The sequence below is a fragment of the Stenella coeruleoalba genome (genome assembly GCF_951394435.1).
Source record: "Stenella coeruleoalba genome assembly, chromosome: 2".
NCBI classification, from domain to species: Eukaryota; Metazoa; Chordata; class Mammalia; order Artiodactyla; family Delphinidae; genus Stenella; species Stenella coeruleoalba.
The window spans coordinates 11,795,980-11,813,786 of record NC_137147.1 but is presented as its reverse complement, the minus strand read 5'-3'; the positions used below and the strand labels follow the sequence as shown (position 1 = coordinate 11,813,786).

The 17,807-nt window shown below is 38.0% G+C and overlaps 1 protein-coding gene across 2 annotated transcripts in view; it reads right to left on the bottom strand.

Annotated features, from left to right (window-relative positions):
* Positions 1–17,483, bottom strand: part of TRIP11 (thyroid hormone receptor interactor 11) — a 68,023-nt gene extending 50,540 nt beyond the window's left edge. The window contains exons 1-5 of one of the 2 annotated variants that reach the window (XM_079913954.1): positions 15,538–17,483; positions 11,399–11,460; positions 6,392–6,502; positions 3,139–3,417; positions 1,142–1,210 (exon numbers count right to left, since the gene is read on the bottom strand). In XM_079913954.1, the coding sequence (XP_079770080.1) occupies positions 1,142–1,210; positions 3,139–3,417; positions 6,392–6,502; positions 11,399–11,460; positions 15,538–15,676 (660 nt within the window). In that variant the 5' untranslated portion in view covers positions 15,677–17,483. The remainder of the gene's footprint in view (positions 1–1,141; positions 1,211–3,138; positions 3,418–6,391; positions 6,503–11,398; positions 11,461–15,537) is intronic. The other variant, XM_079913955.1, reaches the window with a different exon arrangement.
* Positions 17,484–17,807: the final 324 nt, after the last annotated feature.

Below are 17,807 nucleotides of genomic sequence, written 5' to 3'. Positions count from 1 at the left end.
TGCTTGTAGCCAAGAATCCTAATCAATAAATTAGCTTCTATTTCCTGAGAAGAGAAATAAAGTTATTCTTTAGTCCTACACACTTACTTATGTGCCAGTACTTGACAAGGAAGTTTACATTTAAACCTCAAAAACAATCCTACAAGAGAGGTATTATGATATCTACTTCACTGATGATAAACAGAAGCTTGTAAAGGTTAAGTAACTCGCCCAAAGCAGCACAGCTGGTAACTAGTACAGCCAGGATTCAAAGCCAGGTCTGAATGAGGAACCCATCCACACTGGTATTGTAATAAAAATAAAACCAAAAACCAAAAAATTCTAACATAACAATAATTTACATACTAAAAACAATTCACTGCCGTGCTAAGTATATGTAACTGAGACTTCTCTGGAAGGAAATAACTGACACAAACTAGCAAAATTCCACCATGAAGGGAAAATAATTGTTTACAATAAATAATATTAACATTGTATTTTGTCAGTATCTTGATATTTCAGTGACCCTAGAATTGTTTTAATAAAGACTGTTTTACGAGATACAATAGAAGATAGAAACTTATGAAATATAAACTACCTAATAAATATTCAAAACCAAATGATTTTGGAAAGAGAGATATTATTATATACTTAAGGTGCCATAAAAAATGGAGAAGATATAAAAACAGCAAAAAAAGTGAATATCATAATCTATAAAATACTTTTATAACTGAGCCTTTTATTAATTTAGGCTTATACTTTTTAAAAATTTATTTATTTAATTTATTTATTTTTGGCTGTGTTGGGTCTTTGTTGCTGCACGTGGGCTTTCTCTAGTTGCAGCGAGCGGGGGCTACTCTTTGTTGAGGTGCACAGGCTTCTCATTGCGGTGGCTTCTCTTGTTGCGGAGCATGGGCTCTAGGCGCATGGGCTTCAGTGGTTGTGGCTCAAGGGCTCTAGAGTCCAGGCTCAGCAGTTGTGGCACACGGGCTTAGTTGCTCTGTGGCATGTGGGATCTTCCCGGACCAGGGCCCGAACCTGTGTCCCCTGCGCTGGCAGGCGGATTCCTAACCACTGCACCACCAGGGAAGCCCCTAGGCTTATACTTTTAATAAGCAAATTTTAGATGTATAACAGCCACTGTTCCAACAATCCACCTTACCTTAATGATATTTTGTAGTTTGCAGATTTCACTTTGATCAGAGCTATCTGATCCTTGTGCTTTAGAAGTCTAGATCAGAAAAACACAATTAGAAAATAGTTGTACTGATTTTCTTATAAAAGAGAAAGTCAGTGAGCTATTTGTAATGAGGTGGATAGACCTAGAATCTGTCATACAGAGTGAAGTAAGTCAGAAAGAGAAAGACAAATACCATATGCTAACACATATATATGGAATTTAAGAAAATAAAAATGTCATGAAGAACCTAGGGGTAAGACAGGAATAAAGACACAGACCTACTAGAGAATGGACTTGAGGATATGGGGAGGGGGAAGGGTAAGCTGTGACAAAGCGAGAGAGTGGCATGGACATATATACACTACCAAACGTAAAATAGATAGCTAGTGGGAAGCAGCCGCATAGCACAGGGCATAGCACAGGGAGATCAGCTCGGTGCTTTGTGACCACCTAGAGGAGTGGGATAGGGAGGGTGGGAGGGAGGGAGACGCAAGAGGGAAGAGATATGGGAACATATGTAAAGTATAACTGATTCACTTTGTTACAAAGCAGAAACTAACACACCATTGTAAAGCAATTATACTCCAATAAAGATGTAAAAAAAAAAAAAGAGAAAGTCAGAAACTAACTTTATTAGAAGATACGTTTTTTTAAAAAGGGGCATTTGCACAGGGATTACAGCCAATATTTTATAATAACTTTAAACAGAGTGTAATCTATAAAAATACTGAATCACTGTGTTGTACACCTGAAACTATTATAAATCAACTATACTTCAATTAACAAAAATTTAAAAAACAAGTAAGAAAAAATGGGGGGCATTTATTTCCCAAATTCTTATTAAAGAATGCCAAGCACCCTTTAAAGAACCTAGTCCAATAGTGACTAATACACAATAAATACAAGATACCATTCAAGAGTCTGTTAACTAATTAGGGAAGACAATACTTTTACAAAATAAGAAGGAAAACACCACAGAATATTTTTCTTGGCTCAACAAGAAAGGAGATCTTTTTTTTTTTTTTTTTTTTTTTGCGGTACGTGGGCCTCTCACTGTTGTGGCCTTTCCCGTTGCGGAGCACAGGCTCCGGACGCGCAGGCTCAGCGGCCATGACTCACGGGCCCAGCCGCTCTGCGGCATGTGGGATCTTCCCAGACCGGGGCACGAACCCGCGGCCCCTGCATCAGCAGGTGGACTCTCAACCACTGCGCCACCAGGGAAGCCCAGGAGGTCATTTTAATTGGGAGGATTTCTCCTTTACACAACAAGATTACACTCACAAAAAGATAGAAAATAATCTCTTTACTTATGTACTTTATTTTTCTCCACACTGATGGAATAAAGTCTATATGAACAATGTTCCAGTTTATTTCAGGTCTCGTGTGTATTGGCAACCTCAGTAATAAATAAAATCTGATAAAGAAGACAAAAAAGGGATCCTTGGAAGAAAGTTTACAGCCCAAAATAGGAAGGACTTAATTTCTATTCTAATGTGTGAGAAACAACACATAATAGTTTATGTGTTTTATAATCCCAATTATCAGATTTTTCATTTTACATATAATTAATGCAAAGAAGAACCTCAGACAACATCTAAGCAAGTAGTTTCAAATCTGGTGTCTTGGTTCCACCAGAGAAGTCTCAGGGACTCCAGGGGAAGAGGTGCTGGTTCAACCACAGCAACTCCATTTTTGTCTCCTTTAAGTGCTGGACTTGTAGCTTTTAATTTTATTTTAAAGCATGGTTCTCTTGCTTTAAATTTTTTGGAAATTTCTTCCAAATATTGTACAGAAGGGGAAACTGAGGCTGAGAGAGAAAGATGACCTGACTAAAACCATTTAAAAAGTCACTGGCTGAATCAGAATACAGGTTTCTGACTTCCTAGTCCAGGGTTCTTTCTGATACCAAGACTTCTACACACAGCATCGTTACTTTTACTCACTCACAGTTTTCAAAAATTCATGAAAATTCTACCTACCTGAGCAATATGCCTCCAGTGGCCAACTTCAGACTCAAGTCTTGAAACTTCATTTGACAATCTGTTTATTTCTCGTTGTGATGAAATGATGTCACCAAAATCCATGTCATCATCGTGGAACGCTGAAGCATGATGACTTAAACCGTAACTGAATGAAGGAGATGCAGCGGTTGCTGGTACACCACCAGCTCCTGAAATCACTGACTGAGCAGCTGACTGTAGCTTCAGCAACTGATCCTGCAGCGCGATCTGTCTTGCTTTAAGATGGCTGATTTCTACCTATATTTATAATCCATATTTTAGAGAAGGTACTTCAAAATAACCATATTGACCCTTTTATACATTCATAATGTTAAAAGTTATAATAGTTTAAGATTACCCAACGACAGTACTCCATCAACTGAATCCAAGTTGTCTATAACACCCCAACATAACATTTTTATTTCAAAACCATGATTACCATAGAGCATAATGTTCCGATTAATATGAGCAACAGAATTCCACTCATACATTAACTAAAGCAATAAAATGCTCAGTTAAACATCAGTTTACCACCTTCTACATACCAGGTAGTATAGTATATACGCAATTTCTTAGGGTTCTGTTTGTGATTATCAAGCCTCAAGAGATGAGAAAATAAAAGCTGCAACAGTCTATGCACTGTAAGCTTCCTTAGAACACCTGTTGGAAGAGTCTTTGGTAACTGATTATGTATGGCTGGATTTAGGCTTAAAATGCACCATGAATCAGGTAACTCTGTACTGGTCTACACAACACAGCTAGAAGGAAGCTTTGATTTATTAATCCGATCTTCACAGTAAGCCTATGATTAATAGCCCATTAGCCTTAGAAGGAAATCATGCACTGAAAGAGGCCTTGGCTTTAGCCTTGGCAAAGAAAGGCCCGTGAAAATCTGACTCTATTCAGGGAGACAACAGTATAAAAACCGTGAAACCCCGAGTAGAGTTTTGACTGAAGGCTTGCAATACCAAGTCAATGTCCAAAAGAAGTTATAAAAATAGGACTTACCATAATGCCACATCCATTCCAAGTAAAAGATTACTCAAAACATAAAAGCAAGCTAGAGAAAACTGAAATAAGCTTTCTGTAAAATACTCAAGCTAGTCCAAAAGACAACCTGCCACAATGGAGGAAAATTTGATACTGAGGAGACAGTCAGCAAGTAACAGTATTTCTAATGTCAAGCAATTAGACAAACAAAAACCAAATACAATTATGTTAAATGTCATAGTAAACAGACATTTTTTCGTATCAGAGCCCCTTCTCTAATGGAGATTTACAATAATGTACAAATTTTATTTTCCCATAAATGACATGAGGCAAATTGCATCTCTGGGCAGTATGAACATCACAACGAGAGCAACAAATAGATTCAGAAAATAGCAGATCTAAAGTATATATTATCTTTCATTCTAGTAAAAAGTACTGAAATCAACAATTCTTTTCAAATGTAGCTATAATGCAAAGAAAGTTCTCATTATACAACAGACATTTATATCAAGTTGTAGAGTTAAAAAGTACAAACTCTACTAACAAAGACGTATTCCTAAACTTGAATTCTTAATTTGCCCTCTAATATCCATAGTGAAGTAGAAAATAAAATGCCAGATTATTCCACAGCAGTTTTTTCAACTAGGATGTAAGCATCAGAATCAGCTATGGGGTTTTCAAAAAATACCAATACCAGAGCCCCTTCCCAGTACGCTAAATCAGAATCTCCTAGAGGACCTAACAATGTGTATTTTTTATGATTCAGCTGTAAACCCCTGGGTGATTCAGCTACTGCTCTATTGGAGTATCTGTAAATCAGTGCTGCTCAAAGTGTGGTCTGTGGACCAATGCCATGAATGTTTGCTACCAGTCCATGACAAGATAAGTAAAGAAACTGAAAGAGTAAGGCTTAAAGACTTTTAAAGCAAGTTGACAGGGGCTTCCCAGGTGACGCAGTGGTTAAGAATCCACCTGCCAAGGCAGGAGACACGGGCTCGAGCCCTGTGAGCCACAACTACTGAAGCCTGTGCACCTAGAACCCGTACTCCCAACAAAAGAAGCCACCGCAATGAGAAGCTCGCGCACCTCAACAAAGAGTAGCCCCCGCTTGCCGCAACCAGAGAAAAGGCTGCGCGCAGCAACGAAGACCCAACGCAGCCAAAAATAAACAAATAAACAAAGTTTAAAAAAATAAAGCAAGTTGACAGAGTAATTTTACATCTTTTGAATCTTTACAAAAAAAAAAAGTGGGCTTTTAACTTTAATTTGAACTTGTAACTGTGCTTTTTTACATTCATTTTATTTTTGTAGTTATTCATTTTTATTGTATTTTATGAAATCAATTCCAAACAGATTGGAAATTTAAGTTCTTCTTTAAATGTTTATATTTATCTTCAATGTGGTTTATTTTTCATCTTAGTATGTCACTAAAAGAACTTGAAATCAATGCATCTAAATTTTAAAAACCCAAATATAAAGTGATGGTAGAAATGAACATTTAATCAACAAACTGAAGAACACCCCAGTGATCTGGATAATTAAACAAGAAATTCTGTGGCTCAATTCCACAGAATCATTTACTGAATTCCACTTACATACTAAACACTAAAGAGAATTCAACAACAGAATGAAACATTAGGGACATAGTCTATTATTTTAAGGATTTGTAGTAACACTGGTTAAATTATATAATATTATCAAAACTGCAAAGGAAAGATAAGCTACCTCCAAAATAACCATTTCTATCAAACTAAAGGGGGAAAAATTATAGAACAGTATAAGTCAACTATAAAATACCTAATATTCTGTTTTTCCATGGAAAATCAAGTAAACACTAGTAAGCATATGTTAACACTTGTAGTTAAAATCATTTTTTTAAAAAGAAATGTTATTAACAATCACAATGATTTAAAACAAATTTAGGTAAATAGATGAGAAATAAGTTTCATAAAATCAGAAATTATAAGCAACAAATGCCTGAAGATATTGTACACAAAGACTTTTCTTCTTTTGGAAAGTAGAAATTAAACTCCACAAAGGTTAGTTTATGTAATATAAACGTAAAAGCTTTCAGAGTTCTTGTTAAATTAGTGATATCATACTGAGTTGGAAATTACTAATTTCAACACCCTTTTGATATTTTCATGGATCTAAACAGAGCTTGATTTATATTATAACTCTTAGAAACCATCCTAAATACATTACAGTGAAGTAAACATGAAGTAACTGTAATAACCTTTACCTCTTTCTGTTGCAGTTGATTTCGATAACTCATAGACTGCTGCTTTATTTGAAGCTCTGATGCTTCATGCTTCTCTTCCAGATCAGTACAAAGTTTTTTGAGTCTCTCATTCTAGAAGCAACGAAAAAAGTGTTTTCAACAAAAAGACTAAAAGTAAAACATGTTAGTAACAGTTATGTGCAGGGCATTATGAAAAACATATTGCTTCATGCACAAAAAAGATGTACTATAGTAGGTCTCAGAATTCTGACCTTTAAACCACAATTTCAATTAAAGTTACAAGTGCAATAAGCATGTTTATAGAGATTATGCATAATTCTGAACCAAAGTTTTTTAAAAATCTTGATCAGTTTGATTTTCTGCTAAGGAAAACTCACTGATCAGTGTTTCCCCCATCTTTGTACACCCAGTGTCTAGCATACAGTAGGCAATAAGTGTCTGGTAAATGAATGACCTAGAGTACATGCTTAAACTTTTGTTTTCTCCCTGAACAGTAGAAATTTTTTAAAGAAACCTTTTTTAAAAAAGACTTATGGCTGACGTATAGGTAGGAGGACAAAAACTGACATTACTTGTCTGACTGAACCCTAGGCTCCTGAGTGAGGCACCTCTGAAAAATCCATTTTAAAAACCACTAATAGAACTCAGTTTGGAAAACTACAGTTAGAAGTACAAAAAATACTCTAAATATAATTCAATGAATCTGGACATCACAGTTTTTTGTTTTAAGACGCTGGAAAAAATTACTTAAATTTTATGTACCTAAGTATTAAATTATTAACCTAATATCATCCTTTGACATTTGAATGAATAAGGGTATAATGGAGCAAGAGAAACGGACACTAAAACTTTCTGCAAAAAGGAATTTACAAATTATTACAGATAATAATATACTAAGAATTCTACTAATGTATCTGCAAGCAGAGTTTAACAATGATAACTGAGAATAAGGAGATTCATGGTGGGAAAGAAAGCTCCCGCTAGAAGGTGAAGACTTTTTCACTTTGAGGATGTCATCTGTTTTCTTCTTAGATTCTAGGAATTTCTTACATCAACATATGTGAAAATTATGAACCAGGGAGATTAAATGAATTCCCAGAGAAAATCAATGGTGTAAAATAAAGGAAAAATTATCACACACACAAACTCTAGTTTTGGGAGTCTATCTCCAGAAATCTAACAGACCTTGGTTATCCTGCAGAAATATGAATAAGAAACAGGATCAATGGTCACACAACTAATTACCTTCTAATGTACTGGCTGCATTTGCACGATTTTCTGTGAGCTGTTCACATGAAAATACCATACATAACTGAAGCAAGAGAATATACTAAAGTCAAAACCTAGTCGTAAAGTCCACTCTAGGCTTTTTCACATAAAAATACCTAAGGCTACTTGTTTAACGCTGATGAATAACTAGAACTGGAAAACTTTCAATTTGGCCAATAACTAATTGGTTGTCTTTCCTCATCTCCCTAGTCATGTAAGAGTCAGGGTGATAAAGCATATGAAGGACAGATTCTCTTCATGTGGCTGACCCAAAACATGCCAGGAGTTGTCCGTGGTCATATTTTCTATTATATGAAATATGAAGCAGAGGGGGCTGGTCTGAAAGGAAAAAAGAATAAACACACACAAAGAACAGAGAGGAGTAAAAATGAGACAGATGGATTCCTGATGGCATCCAGTTCTGGTTGAAGCCCTTTCCTAAAGACTGGCTAAAATTTATGCCTTGGAATCCATGAGATACTCATATCCTTAAATTATTCCATTGTGCTTAACCCTTGTTATATCATCAAGGTCTACTGGAACCAATTTTAGTTTGTGAGTTTCTTTTTGAGTAGTATTAAGGACTGATATTTAAAACATTTATTCTTTCCTAGTAGTCTTCCAACAAACAAAGAGAAAATACACTTTTAAAAAAAAAAGATTAAAACTCATTCTATCTTGCAATTACCATAAGGGTACATTGGGCCCTTTTACAATATAAATCTAAGAATAATCATGAGGTCACAATGATCTTGTTTTTTCTGTATCTTGAAACGTTTTGCTATTTTATCATCCTAAGAATTAATCATTAATCATCAATTATTTACAACTATGTTAAAAAAAAGACTTAAGAAAACAGAAGAACTGATGGAATCACCTAGAAGAATGATGCAACAGTGAAATAACCAGTTTTCTGACTGCATTACCCAAAGTACTGCATCATCTTTTAAAAAGGAAAAAGCCAATCTGGAGACACCATCTTTGCAGTGGCTTTTTGTTTGTTTTGGGGGGAGGTTTTTTTTTTTTCACTTTCATTGAACACAATTGAAAATTCAGAATTTTCACTTTTCAACAGAGAAGAAAACTGACAGAGGAAAATATTCCACAATTAGACAACTGAGAAGATAAATGCAAAGAGACAGAAAACAGCATTAGACTCTAGAGTCTAATGGTTATGCTGAAAATGAATGTAGGAGCAAAATCTCAGACAAGTCTTCGAATAACAATATCCTAGATGAATTTCTCAAACTCAAGAACTGAGGAGTGAACAACATATTTCTAAGAGCAAAAAGGAAATATGGTGTTCTCATGAAGTTAGTCATTCTATAAGAAAAGATTTTATCTCACAATATTTTGTGACAAAAACCTGAACCATTCATGCCACTTTACTAAATGGATATGTAACAGTATTCTTTCATTATACACATTTGTACACCAGCATTTACTTGATACAGTCCCTACATGGACAAATGCTGAAGGCAGGTGTATACACAGGTGACTAGGAGGAAACAGATGACATAAAAATGAAAAAACTCAGTGGACTGATCACTCTAATTGGTATTTATAAATCTAAGAATAAAAATGCTTTGTAATTATGGAGCAAACAGCCATGCATTTAACAAAATCATAAGCCGTCAAAGTTTTCATAAGTATTGGTTTTAATGACACAAGTCAGGAAGAAGAACCAGAAGTAATAATAGGTTAAAATCTATTAGAGATGTAATTGAAATCTGGAATCAGTATTCACAAGATACATTCCAGTTCACAAAAAGAGTTAATAAGCAGTTAACTGCATTCAAAGAACATTGCCTATTCTGAGCATATATGCTTTCAAAAGCAGAAACACATGGAATAAAAGTCTGAATTTGCTATATATAAGTTCTTATTAAAATTTGTAATAAAGTTTTTCACTATCACTTTATTCTTACTTCTGTAAATTTTTTATAAAATAACTTAAAACAAAAAAATTAAAAGTACATTGGATCGAGATGGTAAATGTGAAGACTTTTTCTTGGCACAGACGGTGAAATTAGCTTAGATTGGTTGCCATTAGTTGCAACTGAGGAAACTTAACTAATTAAGTCAATTTCAAATATTAACATCTGTACGCAAATCTAATTTCCTCTAGAAAACATACTGCCCTCTGTCTATACTAAAACTTTCTAAATAAATAGAATTTTCTATTGTAATCTCCTAGTGGTTTCAATCATATGTTCACTTTCTCCTATTGCAGTCACATAAGGCATTACCTTTATGAAGTGCTTATGTGCTGATAGAAGGCAAGAATCATGTATAGTCAAAATCACCTTAGAAAATAAAGTCTTTGGAAAGTCCAATAGTCTGTTTTCCTCTAGTATTGGGTTGCCCAAAAAGTTTGTCCGGGAACCCAAACAAACTTTTTGGCCAACCCAGTATTTGAGTAGCTCACGGTACTCTGAATAAGCACCAAGCAAGGAAGTTGGCTTTCATTTGGGGATGTGTTATACCAAAAATAAATATTTTTGAACACTAGAACCATACTTGCCACAGTCCAAAGATAAAATTAGGAGAGAGACTAGAGTTGAAATCAACAAAGGGACAGAAGATTTCTATCTCTCTTCTCAACCTCAGTACAGAGCAGTCATTCATTAAGCAGGTTAACCCCATTTGCTTCCCCCCTCCCCCAAATGTATACTGGCAAATTTAGCTTAATTAATACCATTACACACATCTCTGCCATCTAATTTTCCTGGGTGGGCCCATCCTGAGTGCTTTCTCAAGGATTTCTCTAGGGACTATAGGGACGATTTCCTATCTCAGCCTTACAAAGAAAGAAGCTATTACATTCATCTGTCACTGAAGTATCTACTAATTAGGTAATTACAGCTAAGGTCTCTTAAGTGCCACCAAATTGCCATCTTCTATTGAGGCAGAATACTTCAATAGTCCCTCTTGAGAGATCCCTCTACTTTCAAATTCCACAATCTGACCTTGATAATCTAGACCAGAGCTCAGTCAGAAAGTATTTTCTTATATTTAAATTCCATTTTCTCTTTTATGGGCTTAGCAAGGGAAAACATGCTTACCACAGTCCTCTAAGAATACTGTTTGCTGAAATACTATTAAGTGTTCCCTTGCTGTTCTTATCCAAAGGCTAAATAGTTGGGTGTCTTTAGTACTTTACAACAGATCCCACTTTAAAACCTTTCATTTTCTTTACGGCTTTCCTTTGAACCCTTTCCAACATTTCCTCATCCCTATTAAGTACAATGTCCAGAGCTAGTTACCATGAGGCACTGACTAATAATGAAAAAAATGGTAAAATTAATTTGCTACTCCTATATTCTACATTCTCTGTATACAAATATCACACTTTTTTAATGTTAGGGGATTAAAAAGCTCTAGATTAAACAGAATTGCATTCTTCACATTATACTTAAATAAATGTACTACTGCAGTTTAGCATACTAATAAAACATAGTAAATCCTTGATAATGATAAACTTGCCAATGTTATTTTCTAAATTTGGCAGATTTCCTTCTTCCAGCATTCAGAAGCAGCGGTGGGAATATTTAATAGCAAAGTGCAGTAACATGTAAATATATTCTTCATCAAATGAAGATGACAGGGCTTAAAAAAAAAATTAAGATAAAGGGAAAGAGAGAAAAAGTGCATTAAAAAGAGACGACTGAAATAAAGTATGAATAACTTTCATGGCTTCAAAAAAGAAAAAAATCTAAATCTTTAACGTTTCCTTACCTCTGATCTTAAGATTGTATGAATGGCTTCAACTTCCTTTCTCCTAGCATTAGGTAATTCTGCTACAAAAGAAACAGCATATACTGAATATATACTCAGTCAACACCATGTGAAGTAAACAGGCATTTTAAGGGAAGCATATTTCACTGAGCTTTAAACAGAATGGTATGCTGATCTAAGAACAAATTCAGAAGACAAACATCACTTGATTGTTATCACAACTTTCTATTGTCACAAATGTTCTTTATCGTCATGTAAGTCATTCTTTGCCTATCTTCTATACCCTAGAGCATCTACCTTTACCCCATGGAAGTGTTCATTAAAATTTTGTTATGGGGCTTCCCTGGTGGCGCAGTGGTTAAGAATCAGCCTGCCAATGCAGGGGACACGGGTTCGTGCCCCGGTCTGGGAAGATCCCACATGCCGCAGAGCAACTAAGCCCGTGTGCCACAGCTACTGAGCCTGCGCTCTAGAGCCCGCGAGCCACAACTATTGAAAAAGTGAGCCTAGAGCCCGTTCTCTGCAACAAGAGAAGCCACCGCAATGAGAAACCCGCGCTCACCGCAACTAGAGAAAGCCAGCGCACAGCAACGAAGACCCAAAGCAGCCAAAAATAAAATAAATTAAAAAAAATTTTGTTATGGAAAATTAATCTCTCTCTGTTGGCTTAGTATAAATTTTGATGAAACTTACGCAGCTGGGGTTTTAAGGGCATATTTCTTTTCTTTTTTTTTTCTTGGTTTGGCCGTGCCGTGCGGCTTGTGGGATCTTAGTTCCCCGACCAGGGATTGAACCCAGGCCCTCGGCAATGAAAGCGCCAAGTCCTAACCACTGGACCACCACGGAATTCCCAAGGATGTATTTCTCTTATGAAACTGGGGTTTAGAGGGCCTTTTTCTACTCCCAATACTACCAAAAAATTAATGACCTACAAACAAAGAATAAAAATGCAGCAAAAGAACACTTATTTCAAGTAACGTAGACACAAGTTATTTAAAACGTGAATGAGCTCAGTCTTGTTTTGTACATTTTCATTTAAAAGGAAAGTCAAAGGCCCACAGTACCAAAATGGCACAGCTGATGCTGCCAGATAATCATCATCCACAGAGCTAGATTTCTTTTCTAAGTACTAGTATTCTTCATTACTCACAGCCCTTTAATACTATAAAAATAATTTCTCTGAATTAGTTTAAATCAAAAGAAAATACAAGTGGCATCCAATAAATAACAGTGACAAACCCACTCTTCTTCTTTTGAAAATCATCAGGTGGGGATGCTTGGGTGGTTGTTTATACATCTTGCTTGAAACTCTGACAGGATTGTCTAATTGCTATTCAGAAGGGAACAAATTATAATCTAATCTGTTTAGGAAGGTCATTGTTAGAAGCAGCAGTTGTTTCAAAGAGGGATTAAAAAAAAAAAGTCATGAAGACTTTTCCCCCCAGAGCCTCCCCCACAAAATCCTGGTCTTTTTAAGAATAAATGGGAGATGTTATGCAGACCAAAAAAGTTTTCCTCAATAAGGGAAAACAAAAATAACAACTATCATTTATTGATGCTTACTATTTGTTAGGCACAGTGCCATGCATTTTACACTCATGATTTCATTTAATCCTCCCAACTTCATGACAGGTATAATTATCCCTATTTAACAGATAAGAACACTCTGCTTTTTAAAGGTTAAGTATTTAATAATTTTCCAAAGATCCCACAATTTGTAACACATGGAAATGGAATTTCAATCCATGTCTGATTTAAAAGCCCAAGCTCCTAAATCAATATAGTGTTTGGTTAAAGAGCAACTTTCTGATATTGTAAAGATGGATAATTTTCAAGTTGTATCAACAGTGCTATTTTGGAACGGTTCTTGTTCACTGCTGGCACAGGGTAGACACTCAATAAATACTTGTTGAATGAATAAATGAACTGCACTCTGACCCTATTTTTAAATGAGTCACAAAATCAATAAATTGGATGTTAAGCAAGTCCTATTTTAATGCAAAGGGAAAACAATAAAAGCAGATTTTTAATCACTCAGCAAATTTTTTATTGAGCATCTACTAGGTACCAAGGAAGGGACCACATACTGGTAATATAAGGATAAATAAAATAGAGCTGTCAGAGAGAGATCCACAAAGTTCTGTTAGACACAACTCAGCCTGCCATGGAGTGAGAATGGTTTCACCAGGTACCTGACATGTGAGTCATACAGGGTCATACAGGGTCATACAGGAAAAACTGTTTTCCAGGCAAAGGAGGGTAGTGGAGGAAGTAGAAAGGAAGGGCTTTCCATGCAAAGGCCTGGAGCTGTGTAGGTACCTCACAACGTTGCCTGTGCAGAAGCTCTGGGTGTAAGCATGCTTGTGTATATGAATGTGCATATATGCGGCTATTGGGAGAAAAGGGGAGAGAACAAGAGGTAAGACTGGAAGAGGTAGGTTGAACCCAGATAGGATAGGTTTCTGGTCTCCCAAAATTGAGAGGCTTGGATTTTATCCTGTAAGTAACAGAGTCAAGAGATTTTAAAGCACATTTGTTTTTAGAAAAGTAATTGGCAACACAACAGGAAATGGAGTAATGTAAGGAGAAACAAGTGACAGGACATGAAAGAGAAATAGTGTGTGGGAGAGATAATGGGGATCTGAAGTAGGGAAGTAGGAATAATAAGGAAAGGACAAATACAAACAATTCAGGCACAGGATGAACAAGATTTGGTGACTAATTGGAAGTAGGAGAAAAAAAAGAAAGTCGCAAAACAAAGTGACAAAGATTTCCAAGTTTAGAATGGGTAGATGGTGAAACCATTAAAATTGAGAATACAGGAGCACATTTGGTGGGAAGAACAAACTGAATTCTACCTTAAGCCTGTAGGACATCCAAGTTAGAGGCGGGGTGCCTATTTTCTGGCTTAGGGTCAAAGGAATAGTCAACTGTTTTCCCCTATCTAGGAAACAAGGAGAGACTTGGCATTTCCCATGTTATCTAGCCCTTCTCTGCTTCTGACTGCCCTCAGGGTCACATGAGCCTTTCCTGAACACAGGAAGAATCCCTTTAACTCCCATCCCCAACCTGTCCCACCTGATGTACCCCCAAGCAGTTAAATGGATTTCGGCAGCTCCCCAATCTTCCTCCCTTCTAAGTAGACCCCACAGAAATTCTAAATATAGATACTATTTTTCTAAATCAAACCATCGTTCTCTATTTCAACCAAATAAACACGAAAACTCAGTTAAATCAGTATTAAAAAATTAAACCAGAATTCTAATTTATTTACAACAAACTGCCAAAGAAACTGCTCTCATCAAAAGACCACCCATTATCTCTCTGGAGGCAGACTCACAATGAAATTTAAAAAGTCTTTTGATCTAAATACTACTTGCTGAAAGAAATATCAAGAAATCAAAGGAGTAATTAACTTAATCAACGATTACCATGTAACTCTGGGTCACTATTCATTAGTAAAACAAAATGAGGACTTCAAAAATGAGTGAAGGTTGCTAAGGGTACCCAAAGAACAGGGTTATCTTACTTGTTCTACTGTAGAAATATGGTGTGGGGGGGGAGGCAGTGGGCAATTAGGCGCAAAAGTACACTTTCAGCTGGAACGCTGTAATGTGTCACCAGAATAAGCAAAACTATAAAATAACAGGAAAACCATACCCATGTTTCACTAACAATATATTCAAGTGAGAAAGAGTAAGAGTCACTAAATACCTTAATTATGAGTTACTTCAATTGTTAACAAAAATCGAAGAAAGAAAACCCCCCAAAAGTGACGTGTCATACACAAATAATTTTTTAAACTGTGTCAGTATAAAGGAAGAGGATCAAAATCAGTTCCGCCCCCAAGTAAGGGCAAAGGAAGAGGTGGGCGTGGATGAACCAAACAAAAATAAACTACGCGACGTAGGGGCAGTTTCTACAGCTCTGAACTATCCTGGGTACTCAAAGGAGAAGAACCAGAACTCTTCCCCCACCCCCCGACCCCCATGGTCTCTCACCAGAGAAAATCGGTTAAGAGGCAAAAGGAGTGACACTCCTCTGGACCTGTCTGCGTCTCGTGACAGATGGACTTGGGGACCAAACGGACGCTCCCAGGGTCCCAGTAAATCCCTCCCTCCCATCGCCCCAGCGGTTACCTTCCACATCCTCCGTGCCCTCCATCAGCATATCCTTCGTAAAGTTTGAAATCTGGCCAGTGAGGGAAGCCAGGCTGCCCCCGACTTGACCCAGGGACTGGCCCAAGCCAGAGCCGAGGCCCCCAAGCCAGGACGACATCGCTGCGGGTTAGAGAACAACCTGCTCCGCTCCGAGAAACGCGGCCAGCGTCGTCGGCCGACCCCGCCAAATGTCCTTGAACCGCTGTCTCCGGGGGACTGGTCCAAATCACAACACTCAGGATTTGATAAGACAGGGGTTCCTAGACAACGCCGGCTTCGGAGACCCCCAGCAACCGCCGGGCTCTGACTAGAAACGCAGAGGCCTGGCCTGGGACTTTACCAGGGGCCCAATTCCAGTGACATGGGCACCCCCGCGGGGCCTCCGCTCATTCTCACGACTTCCCACAGTCCGGGTTAGGCCACTTCTTCCTCTGCTTTAGTGACTTTCCCCAGTTCCGTTGGCAACTCCTGCCAACTCAACGCCGGCAGCCATGACACCCACCTTGAACGCGGCAATGGACCATAGAGAGGCGCCGCGATGGCGTAGAAAGGCCCTGCGATGGCGTAGAAAGGCCCTGCGGAGCCGCCGGACGTCTCCTTGGCGCAAGGGAACATGGGATCTCGGAGGACCAAATGCGGCCGCGGTGGCCGCTGCCTCCAGCCCAGGACAAGGTTGTCTTCCACGTAGCCTTCCCGCTTTGGCAGCAGGTGGAAGAGCGACCGGAACCTGCTGCGACGCTGCGCTTTCGGCCGACCGCGGCTGGATTTCAGGTAGAGCCGACCCTCGGTGGGTGCCCCCCAAAGCCGGCGTGGCCTGGGAAGGGAACCCCGTGGACTCCTACTCTGTTGGTGAAACCTGAGTGCTTTAATTCTGACTACACTCGCGAAGGCAGCGGTGCGAGGAGACTGGACGGAGACCCTCCACCGGACAGGAAGTGGACTTTACATAACTTATCACACGTATACAGTAACGATTATTCTACACCCTGTCCAGGGCAGCTCTGTGCCCGGCACTACGGTATTAACTAAGGATACACAGAAGGGATGCGTTGCAAATTCAAGTGTCCAGGCAGCAAACATACTTACATAGATTATCTTCATAATGGAAATGTTCTCTGCTGGCTTTCCAGCTCACAGTTGATACCCTGCCTTCTTTAATATACGAAGAGCTTTATTCATGAAGCCTACCTAACCCATGAAGTTGAAAAAACAGACAATCTCTTTTAAAAATAACTTTTTAGAGGACAGTATGCCAACTTAATACAGAAGGAAAGCTCTTCTAATGTGAACTCTCCTAAGGTATTGGTGGCACTAGCCCTGCAAGGCCCCACCCCTCCCACGGCCGTCAGTTACACAAGTTGGTGCACACACCTGTATCCTGAATTGCTTGGTTTCCTCCCTAAAGGAAAATAAGTCACGTGACTTACAGGCATTTGCTGCAGTGGTATGTGGACACACACTACCTGGCCAGAGAGACTGCCACAATTTTTACTTTGAAAAGAGCAGGATAGGTCTGCAGGTCTTTTAAGCATAGCACCAAATATACCAGCATCTTTCTCTTCGATTTTATTCACAGCAGGGGCCGCCACAGATTTCATTTCATTTCATTTGTGAGTGGAACATTGGGAATGCCTCCAGTATTTGAACTCTGATGGCACATAGGAATAGTAGCCCTCCCAGAAATCTGAATGCTTTTCAAATAAAATTTGCATCTCGTTCTGGAAGTTTTTATTAAATGTTTTCCATGTAGTTTTTTGAAAGGAATCATTGCCCAGGGGTTAGATGTGCAGACTCTGGGGCCTGACTGCCTGGATCTTTCATTTATTAGTTGTATGACCTTGGGTAGGTTACTTAACCTCTCTGTACCAGTTTCTCATTTGTAAAATGGGGAATGATAATAATAGTATCTACTGGGCAAGGTTGTTTGGAGGATTAAGTAAGGTAATTTTTAAGTGCTTGGAACAGTGCCTGGTACGTGGTGAGTTCTATTAAGTGTAAAGTTTTAAAATTGTGACATAAAGGTGACCTGCAAGTTATTAATGTGTCTCCCATTATTCTGAGCACCAGGGATACAGCAGGAGAAAAAACACACACAAAGTCCCTGATCTCGTGGAGCTTGCGTTCTACTGGGAAGGAACAGATGAGAAATTAAATGTAATAAATATAAGACAGGTGGTGATGGCTGCTATGGGGAAAATATAAAACAGGGTAAGAATGATATGGAAGGGATGTGGGGAGAAATGGCACTT